Source organism: Peromyscus eremicus, chromosome 8b (assembly GCF_949786415.1).
Source record: "Peromyscus eremicus chromosome 8b, PerEre_H2_v1, whole genome shotgun sequence".
In the NCBI taxonomy this organism is placed as follows: Eukaryota; Metazoa; Chordata; class Mammalia; order Rodentia; family Cricetidae; genus Peromyscus; species Peromyscus eremicus.
This window is the reverse complement of record NC_081424.1, coordinates 44,115,026-44,142,097: the sequence shown is the minus strand read 5'-3', so window position 1 is coordinate 44,142,097 and position 27,072 is coordinate 44,115,026. Positions and strand designations below refer to the sequence as shown.

At 39.3% G+C, this 27,072-nt stretch overlaps 1 protein-coding gene across 2 annotated transcripts in view; it reads right to left on the bottom strand.

Annotated features, from left to right (window-relative positions):
- Grm1 (glutamate metabotropic receptor 1) overlaps positions 1-27,072 on the bottom strand; it is a 360,861-nt gene that overhangs the window by 219,472 nt on the left and 114,317 nt on the right. For both annotated transcript variants that reach the window (XM_059272378.1, XM_059272379.1), the window contains exon 2: positions 20,573-20,822. In XM_059272378.1, the coding sequence (XP_059128361.1) occupies positions 20,573-20,822 (250 nt within the window). The remainder of the gene's footprint in view (positions 1-20,572; positions 20,823-27,072) is intronic.

The following is a 27,072-nucleotide window of genomic DNA, read 5'->3' as shown; positions in this document are numbered from 1 at the left end:
AGCATTTGCAAATCCTTTGCAGTCAATCTTCATGGTTTACATAAAAAAAAAACACAATTTTCAACACTTACCCTAAACTGAGCTATGAGTGGAAAGATTCCAACTCAGAAGAACAAAAGTGATCAGTAATTCTCACATCGTGTCCAATCAGATTTCTTTATTTTCAGTAAATGAGAGTTTATTGGGCAAATTGTGAAAATGCTTGACATAATCTTCCACAACATATACTAAAATTTCCTTTTGTTTATCCATTCTTTGGGAATTTCATACATGTATATAAAGTATGTTGATCAGAATGGTGATCACAATGTATAGTAGGTCTAAAATAGCTAATTCTTTTTAATCAGTATCCTTTTAACAACCTTCTATCATATTTTCTTTTTATGAACTGACGTTGTTCTTTGACAGTCTTATATGCATATATAATACATTCTGATTTCTCTCACTCCTACTCTCTCACTCATCTCCCTCCCTCTCCCCATCTACCTGCCTCCTTCGTTTCCACCAATCTCCTTCCCACACTCATGTCTTTTTGATCTGTTTGTGTCCTGAGTTTGGCTAGGACTCTCTGTGAGGCTCTGGCACTAGAGCCTGGTGGTCATAGCAGCAGGTACATAACCAAAGACAGCAGCTCCTCCTCTTGCAGACACCATCAGTAACCCTTAGTTCAGTAGTAAGGAGCGGGCTCCCATTAGCCACGCCCCTGTCCATGACTGACTATTAACTGGACTGTCTATGCAGGCCCAATGCAAGCAATCACTGCTGCTGTGAGTTCATGATTACATTGGTTGCTTTGTGTCTAGATGAAGAGACTTCACTGCCCTTCTTCCTATCATCTAGCTCTCATTCTTTCCATAGCCTCTTCCACAAGGTTCCCTGAGTCTTCGAGGGGGGAGTACAAATGACTTGTTTGCACCTGAGCCCCCATCCATCATTTGTTCTCTGAATTTTGGGTAGCCATGTGTCTGCATTCACCATCACTCACTGCAAATAGAAACTTTACTGATTGGGGTTGACAGACATTTTAGAAGGCAGAATTGTCTATTTAGCTGAACACTAGTACTAATTTTTCTTATGTGACCCATGACCTCCTAAGTCATGGGGTTTTACTAGGCTCACAGGATCAAGCACAGGATCCCTTCTGGTGGGTTGAACTCAAATCCAATCAGAATGGTTAATCACCACCAAAACAACCATGCCACTGTTGCCCACAGAGCACATCTTGACTGGTAAGTTGGTATTGTAATTCATACAGTTCAATGCTTGGTTAGGATCCTTGATATTCTTTCTCTCCCAGCAGCCTGAATAGCATCTTTTAGCAGTTTGAAAACTAGCCAGCAGAGAGTAGGTTTCCACTCAGTTCCAGCTTGATTCCTCCATCCCTTGCAACCACAGCATGTGTTATTTTCAGCAATACAGTCTTACCATGTAGTCTGGTAGACAAACAAGGCAAGAGTCTGTATTATTTGGGGGATCAATGGGACCTCCCTGACCAACAGCTTCCATGGAAGGTTCATATCTGTCCCTGGAACATTTTAGTATATTTTCCTTTTAATGGTCATTTTGCTTTTGTTAAACCTAGATAGTTAAATTACTGTTTGTTCCGAGAATAACTGTTTGTATAATAATAATAATAATAATAATAATAATAATAATAATAATAATTTGTTATATTCCTACCTTCCAGATTTTGGTTAATAATCCCACAATAATGAAAAGTTATCACATATTGATTTTCACTGTCAATTATTCTGACCCAAACTGTATCTGTGAACTCTTCTCACCTAATACTGGATTCAACATTTAGTTTTCAGCACTCTTGACAAATGAAAAAATGGCAAAAACTATTTCATTTGAAGCTTGATATCTTGAGTCAATCTATGATTTTCTTATATTCTCCCACCACTCAACTTGTACTAAATTTCTCCTTTTCAAGTTACCAAACAAAAATATATGAAGTGACTACTATGTACTAAATGCTCTAGACACATACTCAGAACATAAGCGTAATCGCAGAAGAGCAAACTTATGCTCAGCACAGTGAGGAGTTAAGAATATCCACCTCCCTTTTACATTTTCTTTTCTCACTTTTAAAACTGCAAGCTATTTTGGGATTTATTTTTTCTTAATCTTGGATATGTTCATATGTTAAGATGATGACATAAGACATATTTTATTTAGTGAACTGAAGTCACCATACAGGCTTGATTATTCAGTACCTTAAACATTTCATTTCCCACCATTACTCTTTGGCGAGTTTGGGGATTTTTGTTTTGTTTTGTTTTGGGTTTGGGTTTTTTTAAGAGGTGGCAAGTTATGTGTGAACATTTCAAGTTTCTTTCTAAGCTCATTCTATATTCATTGCAATCTCTCGCTGCAGCGCATTTGATATCCGTGAGCACCACACATCTATTTATGTACCTGAGGTGTGTTATTGCAAGTTCTCCTTGGTTGATGGACAGTGAAAAGAGTATCATCCCTGTCTTGGTTTAAAAGCTCCTCAGCGGACTACAATTATTCATGTCATAATCCCACGAGTCTAGAGTGTGCTATCAAATTGGGGGTTGTAACATTTTGAGTTTTTGTCCTCTATAAAACAATATTGAGAGCTGATAGGGCCTTCATGAAACATTTGAATCATGCAAACAATGTCTTCATGAATAAATTAAACATTCTTGAGAGACTGGGTAAAATCACTCAAGACTAGATTAGTTCTACCAGGAGTATATTATTCTTTCGACAGCAGGATCTTATCAAGAGGGCCTACAACCCTTCTACATGTGTTCTTCCTGAACAAAAACATGCCCCCTTTTGTTTATCTGCCATGATATGAAACAGTGTGAGGGTCTATTCAGAAGTTAAACAGGCTAACACAGTTCTCTTGAACATCATCTGCAAGCAAAAACAAACTTCTTTTTCTTTATAAATTACTTACAGTTGGATATTTTGTGTTAGCAGCAGAAAAAATAATGCCAAGGTAACACTGAGAATTTAAGTGTTTCAATAACGATATATGAAAATAAAGATGCCATTTTGGAACTGGGTAATTGAACAGAGGTTGAGAGAGTTTGAACAAGTAGACTAGAGAAATCTCAGCATGCCTTAAGAATGAAAAATTGCAGACAAATGGATGGAACCAGGCCTTCTGCATATATGTGATAGTTGTGCAGCTTGGCCCACATGTGGGACTCCTGACAATGGGAACAGGGACTGTCCTGGTGCTTTGACTGGCTCTTGAGATTTGATTCCTAGTGCTGGATTGCCTTGCTCAGCCTGAAAACATGGGGAAGTGCTTGGTCTTATGGAAGCTTGATACGGCATACTTTGCTAAAGTCCATTGGAGGCCTGCCCCTTTTTGAGCAATTATAGGGGAGGAGTGTATTGATGGGGCAGATGAGAGGCGGGGGGAGGGCGTGGGAGGAGAAGAGGGGAGGGAGGCTGCAGTCAGGATATAAAATCAATTACTGAAAAAAGAAAAAGAGTGAATCTGAAGCTGGTAGGATGGCTTAGTAGGTAAAGGGGTTTCTGTTTAGATCAGATGACCTGAGTTTGATTCCCAGGACTCACAATAGAAGAAGGTATCTGACCTTGAAGGATGTTCTCTGAGCTAGACACATGATCTGCTCCAGCCCCTATGCACATCCACACAATAAAAAGAAAACAAAAATTAAAAGAGTGGTTTTGGTGAAAACTAAGAAAACAAAGAGACTTGGATATTTTGTGGTAGCAAAGAACAAGTCTAACAAGGTTCCTGCAGCTAGACTAGGATCGGACTTCCTGATTTTTATGTATAGACATTACCTGAACGATTTCCTTTCAAAATATTCACCAGAGGTGAATTCTTTTTCAACATTCGATTGAACTGCTTCAGGCCACATATTAGAGCAATATTATTTCATAAAATCATTTTAAATCTAGAGTACAGTGCATTAAAAGAACAATTAGTCTGTGGGCTGGAAATTGTAAATCACGAGAAGCTAATAAAACTCCTAAGATAGAAACCAACTCTAATAAAGTTGACGTGAACAACATTTGGATGCTATAGTTCATTCTGATTCAGATGTGAAAAAAATGAAAATGATCAAAGTTAAATAAAATCTATTTGAGACAGAAACAGGGAAGACTGTTAGTCTTACCTCAGATGTAACAGGAAGGAAAGACTATCAGCTAGTACCCTCCCACAATGACTAGTATCTTACACTTGCTTTCATGAAACTTCAAGTACAAGCTTATCAGTTCTGCTTTGAAAAGAAACTTGTAAGTCTAGTCTCATGATACAAAATAAGTGAAGGCTACTTTCCCCTTAACTGATTAACTTAAATAAACTTCGGCTTTACCTTTCAAAATCAATCAAAGTAAACTAACCCTTCACTGGAAAATCTGATGGCTAACAAGAGCAGCAACAATATCTACCAAAGTGCTGATGTTATTGTATCCTATGGGGTGGTCTATCCACTGCTGGATAAACCGCATATATATTATATCACAATATTTGAAACATCATTTATAATCTAAGAAATGGCAGAAAAACATAAATAGCCTCTGATAAATTTTCCCAAAAACTCTTACAAGATCAAAGAATAAAAACAAGGAAGATTGAGGGTCTGCGTTATAACTATGGAAATGATTATGGCTGTGCATAATTTCCTCAGTGTGCACTGCCTTTTTCTCTTTGTGCAACTGAGTGAGCACAGTGTTCAGTCTATTGGCACTGCCAAGTCCTTTCTCCAAAGGCTTAGCTTGGATCACAAGGCCACTCTGCAAGTCCATCCTTCCTTGGGCCATCCAGCATGGCCAATGCCCTTCAGGCATTGGGGACTAACTTAGTCCTGCTATCTTAGGTCTGGAACACCCTGTCAAGTATTAGTTACATGCACATGAGAGTTGGTTTTATTTTCTTTAGTATACTTTATTGTTCCAGTCTGTATATTTGCAATTTTCCAATAGTGTATAGTCTATAGTCCACTTGATACCTGGAAACATTACTTCCAGTATGAGTCTGAATCTACTATTCTTCACAAGACATTTTTCAATCCCTACTTTCACTCCTATATCACCAGTCCCACATTACACCATTCCATGGGTGAGTCAATGGCTTTGACTTGAATAGGGTTTACCTTTACTGAGATTATCCAGCAGTGCCAAGATAATGTAGATAATGGAACAACAGCAAGTTAGTCCAGAGCAGACAGACCTAATCATGAGTTTCTCTGCATAGACATTTGATGGCTAAACAAGCCTTTGAATGAGAAAATAAATCATTTTAATATATAAAAATAAGGGCCAGCCTGGGCTACATAAGACCCTTACTTGAAGTAGAAAAAAGTAACTTAGAAAACCTGAATAAAGTAGAAATATTAACACTATCAGAATTTGTTTGTTAATTGTGACAAATATACCTTACTAATATAAAATATGGGTAACAAGGGACACTGGTGCTGGGTATAGAAAGGCTGTCTGCACTGCACTTTTGTTGTCTTTCCCCCCGTAAATCTTTTCTAGGAAGTATATGAGAGTAACATACAAAAATGGGCTCCAGAGGACTATTACAAAATACAGCCTCTAGGGTCCTATATTGCTTATATGGCCCTAAGAACAAGGTATTGACTTCGCACAATTTTCCAAGTCTATAATTCTGCTTTAAATATACTCTTCAATAAAGGATAAAGGGTAAAAATGTATTTGATGAGAAAGTCATCAAATAGATCAATAATTGTAGAGATACCATGTAAACAGAAAAAAAATACTAAAGGAAGGAAATTCAGTGTTCTGAAACATCACTCAGAAGAAATCTAACAAATGCATCAGTGTCCTGTATGATTCAATGTGTGATGGTCAGGGTTCATTGCTAACTTGACAGACTCTAGAATCATCTGGTAGAAGAGCCTCCAAGCCTGCCTTCAGGGGGATTTCTTTTTTTTTTTAATTAAAAAAGGTTCTTATTCATTTTTCTTAAATTAATTGATATGTGAAAACCCATCTTAATTGTGGTTGAGACCATCCCCCAGGCAGGCAATTCTGGACTGCGTAAATAGAGAATTAGAGCACAGCAGAAGTAAACGTGTTCACCTTCTGTTTCCCAATTGTAAATATAATATGACTTCTAGCTCCTGATGCCTTAACTTCCCCACCAAAGGGGACTGTCCCATGAACTGTGGCTCAGAATAAACATTTCTCCCTTTAAGTTGCTTTTGTCAACACATTTTATAACAGTAACAAAGAAATTGTGATAATGATTGTGTGGGGGTGAGGGTATAATACCATGGTCCAGCAGTTGCCTAGCATGTATGTGTGAGGCCCTGGTTTCCATTCCTAGCACCAGAAAAGAAAATACAACATTATGAAACTGAATGCTAGAAATTGAAGAATATTATGCATAATACATATATATAAATATTTATACATTGTATAACATAAATTTTAAATAATGACATTTTAAATACAGATTGAGTAGTGTCCTGGAGAAAACATGAAACATAACCTGCATAAGCTATTTCCAGAATAAACTGAGCAGAAAGAGAATTAAAAGAATCTAAGTTGTTTAGTATTATAAAATGAACCCAGCCCTTTCTATCTTTTGCTAGCCTGTTATGAGTTGTCAGAGAAGGTCCTGTCTGGGAATATGTGTCAGGTCTTGCTACACCTTGAGCTTAGGAAAGCAAATATTGGAACCAAGGTCTCAGGTGAGATTCACTGATTCTGCTGCTTCCCCTCCTGGTATCCTGCTAGGGAAAATGCAGACTAAAGCTGAATGTTTATGAAAGACAAAAAAAAAATATTGAGTCCAGCCAGTAACAGGTGACAATGCTTATGGGTCACATGTGCCAGTATAACACTACGTACTTAAAAATCAATTATCTCTATAAAGCCGTCACTTTCAATAGCCCTAACTGGGGAGGTGCCAAGCTGATTTCACCTTGCAGAAAGGTGACTTGCCAAGGTGTCAGCAGAAAATGGAGAAGATGGGGCCAGAATCATAACATTTATGACTATTGTGGCTGCTAGTCAAAATAATTCTGTTAGAATAATTTTTATGTAATTCAAGAAATAACATAATTGAAAAATGTAATCATCTCTTCTTAGAGCTTATTGAGTCAACTAATTAGGTTGATATATAATAGATACAGTTTCATTGTTACATAGAAAATTTGAAAGAATTACAGTATTTAACTTAAATGGAAACTTGCAGAATAGAGATGTTCCTTCTAGAGAAGATGGAGCCGATTAAATTTAGTAATTAAAATTTAGACATGATCTCTAAGTCTTTCTCAATGGTGGATCTACCCAACTCATTCTGAGATGTTCATTGGAATTCCAATTATAGCTATGTTCATCAGTACTCAAAAAGAAGCAAGCCTATTGATTTGTAAAGTCTAAAATCATGTTACAACACATTATGACCTAGTCACAAATACCAATAAATCATCTAGCATATCACTGCTTTCCAGGTCTGGTTAGATGGTTCTGTAACTTCAGTTTTACCATCTACAAGGAAATCTTACTGATCCCAATAGAAATCTATTTTCTTGTTGAATAATTGCAATTGTCAGTATCAATTAAGTTTTTATCACATTAATTAATATTAAGTGTGTATTGAATGGTTACTCAGAGTCAGGCATTGTTAAAAGAGTCTAGGCATTTAGCAAACACACACACAAATACCCTGTATTTATCATGTTTTTATCTAGTCCTTTAACATTCAAAAATTACTTTCATGATATGAGCAATATTTAACATATTTTAAGCTTTCTTTGTAAGTGAAGGTAGGAATTAGCGATTTCCTAAAGCTACAGTGATTTTATAACCTAAATGTTTGAATAAATGAGAATATGACCATTGTACTTTCAAAATTTGATGAGATCAATACTCTTTCATTAATAGGAAAGACTTTAGGACTTTCTTAGCCAACTAAGGGAATGATTTTATCTGTACATAAAGAACTGAAATTTTCACTTGGTGATTTTTTTCAAAACAGAAATTATATGAGAGATCAGAAGATATTTTGAATTCAGGACTTGGATTCTGAAATTGTAATTATGTGTATTATAGTCTTCACTTTTACAATTTATCATTTTGAAAGAAAACTTAAGTCAACTCAATCTATCAAAGTAAAATGCTCCTGATTTGAACATATTTTCTTGAGGTTCTATGGTACTATAATAAATGCAGTAAAGAAACACCCATATTGGTAAATTCAAACCAACAGTGGCAAGTTTTGCAACCAACAGTGGCAAGTTTTGTGGAGTCTGTATGACTAGATGGCGTTAGAGAAAATAGAAACTGTAATATGTATCTACTGAAGCCAGAAAACTCATATGACAATGCTTGCTAAGGGTACCAATGGCCTACAAAATGGTGTCATTTTGTAAGTTTCATTCTGATACTGGCTTTAATGTCATTAGCATAACGGCTTAAAAAACTAAAATGATTAAAAGGTAAATTCACTTATCTGGAAAACGTTAACTACAACTATAAGCATAAATGTTACTACAATGCAAACCATGACATCACAGCTACAGCCTGCTAACTCTCCCTTCCTTGTGCTGTCTTGAATCTCTGGACATGAAGACTTATTCTGAAGAGCAAAACCTGGAGAAAGCAATAGGATATCACCTGCAGAAGTAGATTAGAAAAAAAGCATGACTTCCCCCACTCCCTTGGTCAAACATAATGTAAGTGACACCACAGAAGGACCTATGTGACAAGAAGCTAAGAACTCTGGCAAAAAGTAGCAAGAACCTGAGACGTAGCTATGGCCCAGTGAGTGAGTTTAGAAGTGAACTGTCCTCAAGCCAAGCCTTACAGAAGGCTGTGGATAGATGAAAACTATTTGCATTTCTTAAGTCCTTCTTTACAGAATGTCAGGCTCAGCAAATGCCTTCCATCTCTTTGCAGAAAGGCTTAGGGATGAAAGTACAAACAGTCCAGATCTGATGATTAGAACCATAACTAATGAGCTCTCGGTTATCTTTCAGAAGTTACAAGCTTCATTAAGTGACTTTAGAGCAACCAATGTCATTTTTTTCCAACTGGATTTAATGACCAAAATCAGTTCATTGACTTAATAATTTTCAATATTCCCCTTTAGAAAACATGATAGCAAGCAGCTCTTCTATATTTCTTTCCTGAAACAAACTTTGGCAATTACAGCTTCCTTGCACTTTTTAAGCTAGGTTTGCGATCCCAGTAGACAATGACGAGTGAATTTTAATAACTATTCAATGTGCTATATTTGGTGAGCATAGAAGGAAAATATGTTTCCTTATTAGAAAAAATCAAACCCAGGAACCTTTTAGATCATACTCCCTACTTATTATTAGTGTTTCCACAAATTCTTGAAGCTGCACCTATATTTGGGGCACAGATAGATTGCCTAGGTAACTTCTAGTGAATATGCCCCTGTAAAGGGAAAATGAGTACTAAGGAGAAAAAAAAAAACTTAAAAATGACAAAGCTGACCAAAACCTATACAGTCTGTTTTGTGTTGGCCAACTACTCTTGGGCATGGGCCCTGCTCTGGAGTGTGGTTGATATACCCTGAGTCACTCCATTGGAGAAAACTGGTGGGTTTTTTTTTCTTCCCCAATAGGTCTCAATTGCTAATAACTTGTTGGTTAGGGGTAGTAGGACTTTGTGTCCACTTTCCCCTCTCGGAGCTCTTATTTTGTCTGTTATAAACCTATGAAGGTCCTGCACATGCTGTCACAGTCTTTGTGAGATCATATATGTATCAATCGTCTTGTGTCCAGAAGATACTCTTTTTTTGGAGTCATCCACCATCGCTGGATTTTACAGTCTTTCCTCCTCCTCTCCTCTTCCTCTTCAGCATAGATCCTTGAACCTTGAAAGGAGGAGCTTGATAAAGACATCCCAGTTAGGGTGGAGTGTTCCAAAGTCTTTCAGTCTCTGCACATTATCCAGTTGTGGGCCTCTTTGTTAATTAGCACCCACAGCAGAAGCTTCTCTGGCAAGGGCTGAGTGATACCCTGTGCTCTATGGGTATAGTAATATGTCAATAGGAGGAATTATTTTATTACTATGGAATCCATGGTGGAATTTTTATGTGTATTTTTTGTTTTGTTTTAGTTTGGGTTGTTGTTGTCTTACTGATTTTTTCTTTTATTTTTAAGTTCTTTTGGATTTGGTGAGGGTAGTATCTTTTCTGGTTTTGATCTTTTTTGAGAGAGAGGGAGAGAAAGAGAACATGAAGTTGGGTGGGGAGGGAGGTGGAGAGGGAGGTGGGGAGGACAGGGAGGTAGGGAGGATATGGGAGGAATTGGAGAAAGGGAAAAATATGATTAAAATATATTATATAAAATTTTTAAGTGAATTTTTAAATGATTAAAGTGGACTTTATAAGGCATGCTTTTTTATGGCACAATGTCTCAAAAAATGTGTAAAAAATGCAACTTATTGCTAAGAGATGCCAGATAAAAACAAAGGATCCTGGGCCATGAGGACGGCTCAGTTGGAGTGCTTTCCTAACATGCTTAGGGCTCTGGGTTAGGTTCAAACACTGCACAGCGTAGGCACGGTGGCTCACACCTGTCATCCCAGCACACAGGTGGGAAGAGGAGGGTCAGAACAGTGAAATTGAGGCCAACCTTGACTATATGAGATCAAAAGCGAAGGAGAGAGGAGGGAGGGTGGGAGGGAGGGAGGGAGGGAGGGAGGGAGGGGAGAGGCAGGCAGAAAAGCAAAGAGGAAGGACGGCTCCACATCTGATAAACATGGAATACACCTGATGCTGTAATTCCAAGAAGAACTCTGGGTAAACGTATTCGGGGGGGGGGGGGGAGGCAGAATTTCTTGTGTAATTGGCAGCCTTCCCAGCAGGAAAACCGTGGCTGTCTCTCATCTCTAGAATGGTAAGAACAATGATTCTTAACCGTTTCACTGTTCATCAAAATTAGTTTATCCTCAAATATTGGAGTTGCCAATAGCCAAGGGTTTCCAGCAGAAAGAATTTTCCTACAAGAACATTCCTCCCTGAACAAGCCACCACTGAAGCCCATGTAAATGGTCACCCCATGAATCCCTTGTTCTTGTGGATCCAGGGAAGCATAGCTGGTTCGCTTTTTTTTTTTTTAATTTTAGTTTTATTTGATTTCTCTTGAATACTTATGCCATATATTTTGCATTGTACATGAAACCATAGTAATGTACAAAGCACTTGTGCTTTAGGAGTTGCATTAGTTGTGTTAGTCAGGGTTGTCTACATGAACAGAACTGATAGAATGGACATGTATGTGTATATGTATGCATGTTTGTTTGTATGGGACTTATTAGAGTGACTTCCAGGCTGTGGTCCAGCTAGTCCAACAATGGCCATCTTCTGATGGAAAGTCCAGAATGTAACAGTTGTTCAGCAAATAAGGCTGAGTGTCTCAGCTGCTCCTCAGTATACGTCAGAATCCTGAAGAATTAGGCTCTAACATCAGTGAAGGTTCTCTTTTTTAAATCCAGCCCTCCCTCTTGCATTAATGACCCAGTATTCCCCACTGATTCATTTGACAGTGTTTTTCCAAAAAACTATAAAACATATGAAGTGCTACACACACACACACACACACACACACACACAAGTTTAAATAATATCATAGCAAATACAATGTAGTAAATCAATTCTAGAAATACAGTGAAAACCTTAATTAATTGCAAACTATTAACCCATCTTCCAGACTCACATGTTACCCTTGTAGAAATTCCACACCCTGAACCTTTGCACACCAGGTACCATTGTTATAGGTATGACCTTAATCAACACATCTGATCTCACAATTTCAATTTTTTCCCTGTCTTATTCATCTTTCTTCAACCTACCATCTCTCTAGTCTCTCTCATTTTTCCACCAAATGTTTCCTTAGCATTGCTTTTCTTTCTGGCAATCTGCTACCCACACTCTTCCTGGCTTTCTCCTCAGATCAATGAGCAGCCAAAGATATCCATGCACTCCTCACTGAAACCAGTAAATACACTAATTTACATAACAGAAGGGAGCTTAAGGTGGCAGATAGAATCAAAGTTTATTATAAGCTAGCCTTACATTATGGAGATGGTCCTGTATTATCTAGATGGGACCAAAGTAAATACAAAAGCCATTTATAATGGTAGAGAATCAGGCTGAAGAACTGAGGAGGTGGCACTGTGAGATAAAATCATTCAATTCTGTTGGCCTTGGAAGATGAAGACTAGAATAAGTCATGGGATGTGAGCAGACTTTAGAAGTAGGGACAGACCTGCTAATACCTTAAGTTTAAGCCAGTGATCTACATCAGACTTCTGACATCACGGTTTAATATTAAAGTTCTGTCTCATCTATATCATGGAACAATCATAAATATGCAAATGCGTGCATATATGTGTGTGTGTGTGTGTGTGTGTGTGTGTGTGTGTGTGTGTGTGTGTGTAATAAGCCAAACAGTCCATGTGACCACCTAGGGATGGTCTCTAGGCTACACAATAGAGAAAGGGAAGGGCAAGGACAGAAAACAGCTAATGATAGAAGATTGTGAGATAGATAGATAGATCTATTACATTACAGGTAAATTATAGAAATGTTGGTAATCGATTAATCGTTTCAATGAAGCACTATTTGACAGGGGTAAAATAGCCCTTCCTGCACCAATTAATCATAAAAAAAACCCTCACTCTTATCTCACAGCATAAAAACATTAACTCCTAATGAATCATAGCTAATATGAAATTAAAAATTACAAAACTGCTTAAAATGCATATGGCCTTGGAGCAGATGGACAAGTGTGAACCACCAAAGAAGAATCTGGTAGCTATGCTTTGTCAACATTAGATTTCATCTTCCAAACCGCCACTAAGAAAATCAAAGTTTCAGACACAGGAGAAAAGAAAACTTTGCTAAGTATATGTATGAACATTTCTGCTCAGAAGTGACCAAGAACTTCCACAACACCGCAATAATAAGACGAACAAACTGACAAAGAAATGGACCCAGCTGTACACAAGGGATTTCACCCACAAATGTATTCAAATGGCAAATAAGTGCATAAAAGTGTTCATACTATTAGTCATTAGGAAAATGCAAATTAAAACCACAGAGATGCCACTGCACACCCACTGGAACAGCTAAATGTGAAACGGCTGACAATCCTATTTTGGTGAAGCTGTGCAGGATTTAGAGTTCTCATACACTGCTGTTAGGATTGCAATCTTTCAGCCACTCTGGAGAACAGCTAGGTGGTTTGTTATAAAGTAACTTCTAAAATGAAAAGCATCACACATTTATGACCCATAAGCTCTTCTCTAGATACGTCTGAAGAAGAACTAAAGTGAGAAGACCACAAAAGAGTTGACCATAAATGTTCATTATTTAGAACAGATAGTTTATAATGAGACAATATAAATTCCTGTAGGTTGGCAAGTATATACATATATATATATATATATATATATATATATATATATATATGCAAATGAGCACATTCATGCCACTAGAATCTTACCTAGAAATAAAGAGGAAACTATCAGTGCAATTTTATCTGAATAGTGTTTTGATAATTAAGAGTCTGTGATGAATACAGAGATTCATGCCTGCTTGGGATGCTTAGACACTTATACCATCCCCACTAATGTCCAGTGACCATTATAGAGAAGGAAGCAGAAAGAAGGAGCCAGAAGATAGTGAGAAAAGATACAAAACGCTATCTTTAGGACAAGACACAGCTATTGCAACCATGATCTCACAGTAGCTATGGTTGCCTGTACTAGGCCTACACAAAACTGGGCCTGTGAAAAGCCAACATGGATCAGGGAGGTGTTAATGGGTTCCTACCTTTCCTGGTTGAGCTATTGCTGCTGATGGATTTGTGAGGAGGGGCAGTCACGGCCTTCAGTTGTGTACAAAATGATGAGCCTACAAAACTCCAGTGCATAGCTGCAAGCCTGTGGCCAGACAGTCCTAGTAAACTCAGTGGGTCACAAAACAAAACAAAAGGTGTGATTATAGGAAAGGAATAACAGGGGTGGAAGGAGACAAGAGAAAGTGGGGTGAAGTAAACAGAATACACTGTACGTGGATGAAATTGCGACAGAATGAATGTAATCAGTAACAAAATGAAAAGAAAATAGATACTATAATGGTCACCACAGTTGGAGCCATTACTTTCTATGGTAACTTTAAAAAAGAAAGAAAGAAAAAGAGGCACAAAAGACTACATTCAGTATGGTTTCCCAATGGCAGGAACCTATGGTTGTCTTTTTCTGGGAGTATGCAGAAACAAGTATTGGCTTTTTCAAAGGTATGGTTCCATAAATAAATAGGTGTATGCAGAAACAGAGGTACTGTGGTAGAAAAATAAAATGAGTTTTGAAAGACTTTATAAGCCCCTTTGTTGAATCATCATCTAAATAGTTAATACTAGAAAAGAAATGTAAAAGAGTCAGAGAAATAGTATAATCAGAAATGTAAAATAATTTTCTCATGTGATATGGTTACTTTAGCTTATTTTTTCCAAAGGAGGTAAATCTAAAAATAAAATGGGTGTCAGGAAGAGGAGGCAATCAGAAAGGAAATTAAATGCTGATACCAATGCCACTTAAACAAAGCAAACCCAGTCTGACTGATAGTGTAAGTTACTGCGTACAATCACAGAAGCTGATGTCTTGGTGCTAATGTTCAAATCTAGACTGCTTTTCTCTGTATCATTTAGAAATTACTTAAATTCTCCATGCAGCAATATGCAGGTAAGATTCACACCCTCCCATCACATGGCTGTGATAGTTAAGTGATCTAATACACACAATATATGTAGAATGCCTGGCAGGCAGTACATTCCAAACATATTCACATTATTATCATCATTAAAATAATCACTGTAGATATGGTGAGCATAATTCTAAGAACTGTCTTAAAATAATCATTTGGTACAGTCAAGAAGACATTATTCTTCTGCAGGATGATTACTATGACCAAACTTAGTTAGCTTACGTGGTGAGGATGCCATGCCTATTGGTCCAAAGTCATAGGCCCTGCAAACCTGCATGCTGGATCCAGGACCACAGATGAAAACTCTAAGCTCATTCAATGAATTCTGGGTTTAGCAAGGTAACTGGTGAGACAATGTAGATTAAATAACCCCAGTTCATGACTAAGAGTAGATAAAAATGAATCCATAAATACATTCCTATTGATCATATCTTCATCATACTATCATTATAAATTCTAAGGCTATGTAAATGCCTAACGAGGATCTAGAGTCAAATCTTTCATTTTTGCGGAGATAAAAATGGTCTCAGGAGTGAATCACTGAGTAACCAAAATCATGTGAGTACTCCATGGCAGAGTCATTACTCTGGGCCCATGGTTTGTTTTGTTCTGTTTTTCCATTATCTCACATTCTTTTGTTAAAGTATATTTTATTAACTTTAAGAAATCCCTTTTAAAGTTCTATTTTTTTGCAGCATAGTTTATTTTTCCATTATAGACAGTTCCCAGATGTGTGATAGTTTGACTTTTAATTCTCATTTTTATTTCCTAAGCTGAAATGGTGATACATTCAGTAGAAACTGTATCTTGCCACCAAATGAAGCATCAAGTACTGGGATTGCATTACATCTAATTGAGTGGTAGGCCAAGGGGGCCCCATGGGAACCCCCAAACAACCCAGTCTATTGCCAACACTATAGATTGCTTTCCACAAATTGGCAGCCACATCCCATGGCTGAAGATAACACCTACACAACTCATTGAACATGGAGAAGTAGCACTGGTGTCCACATAGACTTCACCCCTATGTTCTAGTGTGTTTGGTATAGAAAGATGCTCTGCTCACTACCAAAGGAGAAATGTAAGCATCAACTCAGCCACAAATCCTTTGACCAACAATGGTGTCCTGTCTACAAGATATGCTAGGGCAATGGTGGCACAAAGCTTGTGGGAGTAACCATCCAGTGTCTGATTTTACTTAAGAACCACTACACAAGATGGAACCCATACCCAACACTGCTAGGGTGACCAAGAACCTGAGAATAAATAGCCCAGGGGTCTAGAATAAAACCAAATACTACTATTATTTTTTTTAAAGTAGAAGCAAACTGACTTGTAATGACATTCTGATATACTGATAGATCAATGTCTTGCTCAGCCATCATCAGGAAAGCTTCCTCCTGCAGCAGCATGTGGGAACAAATTCAATCCACAGTCAGACATTATGCAGAATATTAGAGCCCTTGAAACACTCAGCCTTAAATGTGATGTCTCCATCAAATTCCTACCCTCAAGGACTCAGGGAACCCAGTGGAAGAAGAGGCAGAAATAGTGTAAAAAGCAGAGGGGATGAAAGACACAAAGAAAACAATCAACATGATCAGAACTCATATGAACTCACAGAGATCAAGAGAGCATGTACATGGCCTGCATGGATCTGTACCAGGTCCTTTGCCTATATATTATGGCTTCCAGTTTGGTGGGTTTTTTTTCACTATTAAGGTTTTTTTTTTTTTTTTGGTGTTTTCATTGGCATGACACTTGGGTAGTTGGTTGCATCATACATATAAAGATCTTACTTTTTACATAATATTTCAATGTACACTACAGACACATAATACATGGAATAATAATATACTTTAGAACAGTTATGCACAAGAAAAGCATGGATTTTATGGAATTTCTTAGTGTGTGAATAAGTGGGTCTCTGTTACTTCTGTCTTCTCTTAGACTCTTCTCCTTCTGTTCGTTTTGATCATTCTGATGTGTTAGTTTTTGTTTTATCTTATTTTATTTTATTTTATTATTATCCCCTAGAAGCCCATTTGTTTTCTAACGAGAAACAGAAAAAGAGTAGATCCAGATGGGAGGAGAGACAGGGATGACGTTGGGAGAATAAAGGGAGTGGAAACCATAATGGAGATAACATTATGTGGAAAAAAACTATTTTCCATAAAAAAGAAACTATACTCTGAATTTAGAGTTTTGATCTTTTCCAAACATGGTCATATTTGTATAATAATCTTCTCATGATGTCATAGCCACAGTTTCCAGTCAGACACATGGTAGGTATCAAGGGTACAATCAATAGTCCACAGCACATAGTCATTAAGCTATGGAGCTTGGTGTATGTGGTGATTTGAGTGAGAATGGCTCCCATGGTTTCATATATTTGAATGTTTGGTTCCCAGTTAGTGGAACTGTTAGGAAAGGATTAGGAGGTGTGGACTCATTGAAGGAGGTGTGTCGGTGGGGGTGGGCTTTGAGGTTTCAGCATTCAGGTTACAGCATTCTCAGTGTCTTTCTTTCTCTCTCTGTTTAATGCTTGTGTATCAATGTAAGCTCTCAGCTACTGTTCTCGTGCCATGTCTACCTGCCTAATGCAATTCTCCCCATCATGATGATCATGGACTCTATTCCACTCTCTAGAACTGATACCCCCAGTTAATTGCTTTCTTTTTTAAGTTGCCTTGGTCCTGGTGTCTCCAGAGAGGTAAAAAAGTAACTAAGACAGTTTATTTAATGGAGTCCAGGCTTAGAGATTTTTCAGTTCATAATTGGCTTACTAAGATTTAAGTCCATTGTCGGGTGATAGATCATCTGCTTAAAGACTTGACCACAGTGATAGGATTGGGGATTTTTGTATGGACTTTGTTATGAAAGACTCTATAATGCATTTTAAGGTATTGTTCATGAGATGTGAAGACCAGCATCACTTGACTTAAATTTTTCAGATTGTTCTAAGAACAGCTGGCTAAGAGTGGGGAGGCAATTGAGTGCAATTGTGCTAGGCCCAGTGAAGGAGGACCACACCTTAGAGGACGATGGAAGTAGCAGAAATCTTGAAATCCTGAAGTAACATGGCTTGATGGTAATGACGGCAAGTATTCCTAATGCATTGTGAAGTGTGAAGGGAAATGATAGCCATGGAAAGGGGGGCATGTAGATCTTCATTCCTGAAATTCTACTCATTTATAATAAAACAACTCCTATTGCAATCTACACTAAGACCTATTTGTCTTTCCCTCTATAAAAAGGGGCCCATTGTCACCTATACAATGCCCTCTTGTGAGCCATGTCAGAGGAAAGAAAATGAACTCCAAAAAGAATGGCTCCTGACCTTGTGTCCTGAGAGGAGGATGTATCTTTCAGCATTGCTAACTAGAAGTCTCTGATACCACTCTAGACATGTCTGCTGATTAGGGAGCTGATCTCACTCAGTGTCCGCTGGCAGCACTCAGGACAGAACTCATCCACTGAAAGAACAACTGGCCACCTGAAGGAAAGGCTAACCCTAAGGATGCATATGGTTGTAGTCAACACTGCCCCTTGGTCAGTTCCCAGTAGACTCATAGCTGGATCTTAAAGGAGTATTATGAACAAAACTATAAAATATGGTTTGCTTCAAAAACTTCTAAGAGACAGAAATAAAAGCCAACACCAGCTTGATAGACCATCATGGAAGACAGCCTAGAAAGGAAAAGACACTTTCCCTCATTTTGGCAGAATGTGGTACAGTTTTGGCACATCAAGGAATGCATGTCTCAATCGTAGTAACCATTGGTACAGGAAACAGTGTTCTTAAGAATGTGGGTGCTCGCCAGGTAGTGGTGGCAAATACCTTTAATCCCAGCGCTCGGGAGGCAGAGCCAGGGGGATCTCTGTAAGTTCGAGGCCAGCCTGGGCTACCAAGTGAGTTCCAGGAAAGGCGCAAAGCTACACAGAGAAACCCTCTCGAAGAAAAAAAAAAAAAAGAATCTGGGTGCTCGGTTTGACAATAGTTCCTAGGGGTGTGACAATAGAATCCCGTGGGGCAGGGGCAGGCAGACAATAAGAAGAATGAAAGAAGTGCAGGGACAAATGGCTGATCTCTTCAGGAGTGCATGTGAGACCCTCAGAATTGCTTACATAAGCCTAGTGTCCTTATTAGCAGACAAACTAGAGCCACAAAGGCTTAAGGTGTCATTTCATCACCTTCCCCAGTTTTTAAACCACAGTGACAGAACGGATTCACACTGCAGTGAGAGCGGCGCTTCTGATCATCATCCTTCATAAGCAGTGAGTCTGCACACCCCAAAGCTCACATCTGCCACATCTGTTCAAGATTTCTTAAACTAGGGTAGATCACTCCCAAGATATTAAAGAGACCTGAGTATCGTTGCTTTTGAAATGATAAACATCAGACTTTTAAAAGTAAACATTCTTTATATATATTTGAAAAAAACAGTAATAAGCATTTTATAGAAGTAATTGAAGAGTGACTATCTGGATGCCATCTGCCCCAGTGCTTATATTAAGAACAGCGTTCTGAGTAACACTTCAACAGTGCTGCTTACATCCTTTCCCTCCTAAGAGAGACAGGAATCTTCTTCAAATGCATCTCCTTAAAGGGGCTGCCTTTTTATGAATATTTTAAGTGGTTTCACACCCCAGCATCACTCCGAAGAAGCCAAGGTGATCACCATGAGTGAGTGCATGCGTGCCAATCTTACCCATACTCAGTAATTCCCAGAATTTGAATCACAGTATGACCTGGTCACCATACCTCTCCATTCCTGGAGTATCTCAATGTCTCTTCATTTGTTGGTTTGTATTTTTATCCTACCTGTTTCTCAAAAGCCAATGAGGTGTCTTGGGTTGCTAATTCCAGATGGTGGTTAGAGTGGACTTTGTAGTCATCACCACAGCCACAAGGCAGGAAGAAGAGTGTCCGCTGGGGACATGATAATGCTGCTGCTACCGTTTCACTGCTTCCAAGTGAAAGGGCCAGCAATTAAGGTCATTCTGTAGGAGCATCATGATTATACCCCATCCAGTGTAGGAAAAAGAGGGGCCACCAAAATCTGGAGGAGTGTGAGGGTACTGTGGACAGGTGCACCTTTGCTGAGGTGGAATCCGTAGGAAACAGCAGTTCATTCACGTAATATTAAGAAGATAACTAAGTAAGCAAGGAATCTGTTAGGTCAAAAATCCTGAGCAGGGGAAGGGAGAGGAGGCTGGCGATGGGTACTCACACAAGTCCACATCCTCCAGAAAGAGAAAAGAAATGTTGAACCCATCACAAGACATATGCAGAAATCACACTGGAACACCATGAAATAGTCTTCACACACACACACACACACACACACACACACACATACACACACACACAGTATGACAAGGGATTACATCATCATAAAGTCCTACTGCGTGTCTTCATGTTCATTTAGCCAGTTCTTTAAATTTCAACTCTTAATATCTATGTCCCGTTCCTGTTGCCGCCCTGTACTCACCAGTACTGTGCTTGGTATCATTTGCTCGGGATCTGGAGGAAGTCAACGCAAAGGACTATTTGCCAGGATGAGGAAACATTCTGGCAAACAACTTCCTGTCTCTAAAAGAATCTCATCAGCTTGTTATCAGCCATGCTGCTCGGCACGCCTCGCTCTATGCAGGACACACCAGCAGGTCTGCTCTGCATGAGGAGGGACACAAGTGCTCAGCATGGCGCTGCATGTGCCGCTCGCCTTGAGTCAAGAAGCTTGGTTTTGTATAAAGAATTCATGTATGTGCCAGCGATTTGAGGAGAAAGGGAGGGGGAGAGGGAGAGAGAACGAAACTGAGATTTACCTTCCAATGAGTGAGAACTCGCCCACAACACCCAGGCGTCGCATGGCACTCAGGAGTCCCCGCACTGTCATGCCCTCGCAGAAGCAGACCACAACTCTGGCCTTGGGAAGCCGCTCCCGGAGCTTGCGCAGGAGCCGGTCAAAGCTCTTCTCGCCTGCATTGCTGTAGATTTTGTCCGAGTGTGCGATGCAGAGGCCTTCCTGGGCAGCCAGCTCTTTGAAAGCGTCCATGCCACTCTCGCCGTAATTCCCTGTTCAGAAACAATCAGATGTTCAAGACCTCAGTGTCAGCCATAGTCTTGCTAACCCGAATGAGGACTTGCGGGTCTGGAGGTGGCGCGTGCATGAGGGGGTGGGTATTGCCCAATAACTTGTAAGTCTAACTGCAGTCGAGAGGAGACTTTGGTGGAATAGAAAGTGTCAGATACAGCCGACAATCAACTCTATGAAAGCCAACAGAAATTACTTAAGCTAGGTACCCACCTACAGTAGAACATCTTTTGTGAAATGAAGGATTGCTGCCCTATTTTACAGCCCTGATAAATAAAGCCTGTCCCATATTTTAACCATGTGGGACAGTTGAGCTTATTGAAATATGGGGGTCAACTGACTTCATCTGGATTCCAAGTCAAGGCACAGGCACTGAGACTACTTAAGAAGCTCTGCAGAATCTCTGAACCACGCATTCTACCCCGACCTCATCAACTGGGTTCCTCATTTCAGATTTCAACAAGAACAAAGAAGGAAAGTTAATAATTAATCCAACTGCTGACTGCAATGTCTACAAGTCTTTCCTCATTGACACTTATATCTCCTGTCATTCTTCCCAATGCAAGTCTTAAGTGCTTAGGGACAAAGTCAACCCCTGCTCAAGGTCAACGGCTCCCATCATTTCTTGTCTATTCTAATATTTTCCACTGTGATTCTTCTCTTTTTCTTGAATAATGGATTTCTTCCTTCTAATATGTCAACTAAAGGAAAATAGTTCTTGGATTAACTGCCTCACCTAAGTTATTATCTCATCCACTACTCCAGCTCCCTGCAGAAACAGCTGCTTAGATCAATGGATCTGCTTCTTAATCTCCCATTCTCTCCTTATTTTCTGTTTTTTAATTAAATATTTTTTGCATTTTATTGGTATGTCAAAAGTTTGCACACATTTAATGTTTAAGCTTCATTAATTTAGACATACATATACCCACCATCTCAAAATTGTCTCTCGCCATTCTTTTGTTATTAACGTTATTAATCACACCCTGTTGTCGTAACCCATGATCTTCATTTTTTTGTGTTTATTTTTAAAAAGTATTTTTTTCATTTTATGTACCAATCCCAGTTTCCCCTTCCTCCCTTCTGCCCCCTACCTCCCCCCACCCCACTCCCCATCAACTCTTCAGAGAGGGTAAAGCCTCCCTTAGGGAGTCAACAAAATCTGGCACACTAAATTGAGGCAGGACCAAGTTCTTCCCCACTGTGTCAAGGCTGAGCAAGGTATCCTACTTTAGGAAACGTGTTCCAAAAAGCCATTTCATGCACCTGGGATAAGTCCTGGTCCCACTGCTAGGGGCTCCCCAAACAGATCGAGCCACATAACTGTCACCCACATTCAGAGGGCCTAGTTCGGTCCCATGCATGTTCCCCACCAGAGTCCATGAGCTCCCACCAGCTTGGGTCAGTTGTCTCTGAAGTCTAAGAGCTCAGGCCACTGCTTGGTTGTGGATCACTGCATCTGCTTCCATCAGTTACCGGATGTAGGTTCTATGATGACAATTAGGGTAGTCACTAATATGATTATAGGGGAAGGTAAGTTCAGGTACCCTCTCCATTATTTCTGGGGGTCTTAGACCTAGCAATACCACTATTGAGCAAATACCCAAAAGATGCTCAATCATATCACAAGGTCACTTGCTCAAGCATGTTCATGGCAGCATTATTCATAATAGCCAGAAGCTGCAAACAACCTAGATGTCTCTCAACTGAAAAGTGGATAAGGAAAATGTGGTACATTTACACAATGGAGTATTACTCAAAGGCAAAAAAAAAAAAAAAATGACGTCATGAAATTTGTAGGCAGTGTCTATCTTTGAATTTGAGATGTGTTTCTTGTATGCAGCAGAAAGATGGGTCCTGCTTTTATATCCATTCTGTTAGCTTGTGTCTTTTCATAGGTGAATTAAGACCATTGATATTAAGGGATATTAATGACCAGTGATTGTTCATTCCTGTTATTTTTTGGTGGTAGTGTATGTGTACTTCCCTTCTTTGGGGTTTACTACTGTGGCATGATCTATTGCCTGTGTTTTTGTGAGTGTATCTGACTTCCTTAGGTTGGAATTTTCCTTCTAGTGCTTTCTGTAGGGCTGGGTTTGTGGATAAGTATTGGTTAAATCTGGCTTTGTCTTGGAATGTCTTGTTCACTCCATCTATGATGATTGAAAGTTTTGCTGGGTATATTAGTCTAGGCTGGCATCCATGGTCTCTTAGTGTCTGCATTACATCTGTCCAGGTCCTTCTGGCTTTCAAAGCCTCCTTTAGTGCGTGAGCTGGCTTTTTGGAGCTTGGGGTCTATGCTGGGATACTTTGCTCAGCCTGGGTGAAGGGAGGAGGGGACTGTACCTGTCTCAACTGAATCTACCAGGATGAGCTGAATTCCCCAGGGGAGTCCTTGCCCTGGAGGAGATGGGAATTGGGAGTGGATTTGGGGGAGGGCTGGGGGGGGAGGGAGGACAGGGGAATCCATGGCTGATATGTAAAATTAAATTAAATTATAAAATTAAAAAAGAAAGAAATTTGTAGACAAACGGATGGATCTAGCAAAAAATCATCCGGAGTGAGGTAACTCAGACCCAGAAAGACAAACATGGTATGTACTCACTCTTAAATGGATAGTAGACGTCAAGCAAAGGATAACCAGGCTACAATACACAACCCCAGAGTAGTTATGCTCTTCATTTTAATCAGCAGCTTGCTGCATTCAGGGCCACACACCCCTTAAGGCCCTTTATATCCCTGGCTCTTGAGACACAGCATGCTCTAGTCCCATCACTATTAAAAGGTCATCCCTTGGTTCATTTCCTTCATTTTCCATCTCTGCTCATTCTCTGAATATTGTCATGCTAGGTGTCCATCATAGGAAACTCTCTCTTTGTTCACACTCCCACCCCAGATGCTCCTTTCAGCTATGTACCCTCAAATATTGTATGAATGAGACTGTTTAGTCATATATCTGTAACTTCAGGCTGAAAGGTCCTTTGGAGTAAAAGACCAGGACATTCGTTTGTCTGCATATTCCATTTGTGGAGTTCTTAGTCTTAACATATCGGAATAATTCCTATTCCTTCTCTACTTCGTAAATATGCTTCCTCCATATACCTTCTATTAGAAGTTCCAGCCTCCCCCCATCAAGTTTCTCAATAACAAAATATAGGTATTAGTCTAATATCTGTATTTTCCCCCACATACAAGATCCATTTCTATAGCCCTTGTCTCCAGAACATTCTTAATGGAGTCTCTTTGCTCTGTTTCAGGCTCTTCTGTCTTAAACTATGTCTTAGGTCATGTTCCCTAAAAGAGGAGACTGAGATAAAGATTCTTCTTCATGGAATTGATGGAGGGCGAGAGGAGCAGAGATGTAGGGGAGGATAGGAGACAAGTGCTAATTAAGCAGGAAGCTTGTCTCAGCTAACAATTAGTCTCAGGCTGGTCCCACAGGAGATGATGGAGAACCTCATGTCACAGGTTCAGTCTCATCTCTGAGCAAGGATATTCTTGCCCGTCTGTCACCAAATATGATTCCAAATGGGAATAAGTAATAGCTTAGATTAACAGATGTCAACTTATGTTGTAATGTCTAAATAAGAGATAGATCAATGAACTAGAAAAAAAAAGGAATCAGGGAGGGCCACCAAGAGTGTCCTCTTCACCAAGCACTATCAGCTCTTACCTAGACAACTGCCTTAGCCTCATGATTAGACTCTTTACTTCCACTCGTGTTCCTAGTCATTCATTTCACACCTGGTGCTCTGCTAAGGTGTGGCTCACACTGCAAAGCTCCAATTGTTTTCCAACGTGCTGAAAAGAAAAGAAAACCTCACCCGGACTGCCAGGTTATACCCAGGCTGATCCTTCCACCTTCTACAACTCTGTCTCCTCCTTCTTTCCCTTCCTCGCCTTTCTCACCACCAGGGCCACCTTTCTCTTCTTGGAATTCCCCAAACGCATCCCTTTTCTGCACTAGCCTGTTACTAGCATCTGAACAGACATTCTTCTAGCAGATCATCTTGTCAATCATATTTCAATATTCACCCAATCTTGTCTGAAAAGCCTTCTAATTAGCTTAAATTACTCTCTCAGTAAACTTTGGTCATGTTCACTACTTTAATCCCAATATCTATATCTGATATTTTGCTTATGTTTTGTTTTTCCAAAAGCATAAGTTTCACGAGAATATCTCCATATGACTTGTTCTGTGATGTATGCTTAGTACTTAGAACGGTTTTATATACTTAAATTCACTACTGAGAATTTCACTCAAGATCATTTGTTATGACAGGCCAATTGAAAAATGGACAGGAAAATAAACAATTTTAAATAAACAGTCAGTGGACAGAAAGTTTACAAAAATCACTGGAGCTTATTAACTATTAAAATGGTGCAATTATAATAAAGCAAATTATTTTATCTATCAGAAAGCCCAGGATTACATTAGTAATATTCAGTATTGTCAGGCAAGGTGATGTATGCCTTTAATCTTAGCATTCAGAAGACAGAGGTAAATGGATCTCTGTGAGTTCAAGTCCAGCCTAATATATATAGCAAGTTCCAGGATAGCCAGGGCTATAGAGTCTCCAAAAAAGCATCAACAACAAAATTAATGATAACAAAAATAATAATAATCAGAATTAGTAAAGCATATATGCCTCCAGACCAGGAGAATGTGATTAGAAACATTTTCAGAGGCCGGGCAACATTGGTGCATGCCTTTAATCCCAGCACTCAGGAGGCAGAGCCAGGCAGATCTCTATGAGCTGGAGGCCAGCCTAGTCTACAGTGCAAGCTCCAGGATGGGCACCAAAACTACACAGAGAAACCCTGTCTCGAAAAACAATACAAAAAAATTTTTCAGAAAATTTGGCTGTATTTTTCAATAAAAATAGGGTGTCAGATAAATATAGCAATTATTTAGTCAAACAATTATGAAATAATTTGTTCTTGTAACTTGAATTTTAACATCTGTGAAAATGTCATAAGTACTGATTGCCCTGTATGTTTACAAAAAGCTCTCTTGTGTCCTTTTTCATAAGATTTTGTGATAAAATCATGTTTTTCCTTTTAACAACTGTAATGTCCTACCTAATCTAGTCTAGAGATGACCAAATTTAAGAATTAATACACGACGGGAACTTTAGGTCCCTGGACTGTGGAAACATGTCATAGCAAAACAAGAAGCATTGACTGGCTATAATGGAGAAAGCCAACAAGTGCCTTATTCATCTTAAGAGAGGGCATGAGGAAGGAAGTGAGATGCCACTCTCAGTAAATACAGGCTTGGGAATCCTCAAGACACTATGAATAGACTTAGCAAAAGTCAGTGTCAGTCTGTCAGGAGATGGCATACACGACAGATAACCTTACTGCTGAGTTGCCAACCCTTGGGCTTCAATCCCCAAAATTTCAGTCCTTCATCAAAACACACGCAAATCATGAGAATAAGAAAATGTTTGTGTTCTAAATCTAGTGCCGGCCATGGACATGCTTAGTTTAAATCCCCCACTTTACAAATAGACTGAGACACCAAGCAGTAAAATTTCTCAATGGGCATGAAGCCTGCTTATGGGAGAACTGAACGTTTGTGGTGGTGGTTTGAATAAGCTAGCTCCTATAAGCCCCTATATATTTGAATGCTTAGACACCAGTGAATGGAACTCTTTGATGGGATTAGAAGGGTTAGGAAGTGTTTGGCCTTATTAGAAGAGATGTATCATTGGGAGTGGGCTTTGAAGTTTCAAAAGCCCATGCCAGGCCCAAGATGGTCTGTCTGTCTGCACCCTCCCCCCCCTCAACTTATAAACAGGATGTAGTTCTTAGCTACTTCTACAATACCTCTTCTGCCTGCTGTGGTGCTCCCTGCTGCCATGTTACCCACCATGATGATAATGGACTAAGCCTTTGAAACTAAGCAAACCCCAATTAAATGCTTTCATTTACAAGAGCTTCCTTCATCATGGTCTCTTCACAGCCATGGAACAGTGACTAAGACAGCCATTAACCTGCCCTGACTCTTAGGCTCCTTTTTGTTGCTACGCACACACATACAGACACATACACACACACACATACACACACACACACACACACACACACACACACACATACACACACACACACACTTTTGCCTGTTTTGGGGACCCTTTTCCTCCTACAGTGTTGCTTCATCCAGCCTTGATATGAGGGTACGTGCCTGGTCTTCTTGTAACTTGTTATGCCATGTTTGGTTGCTAT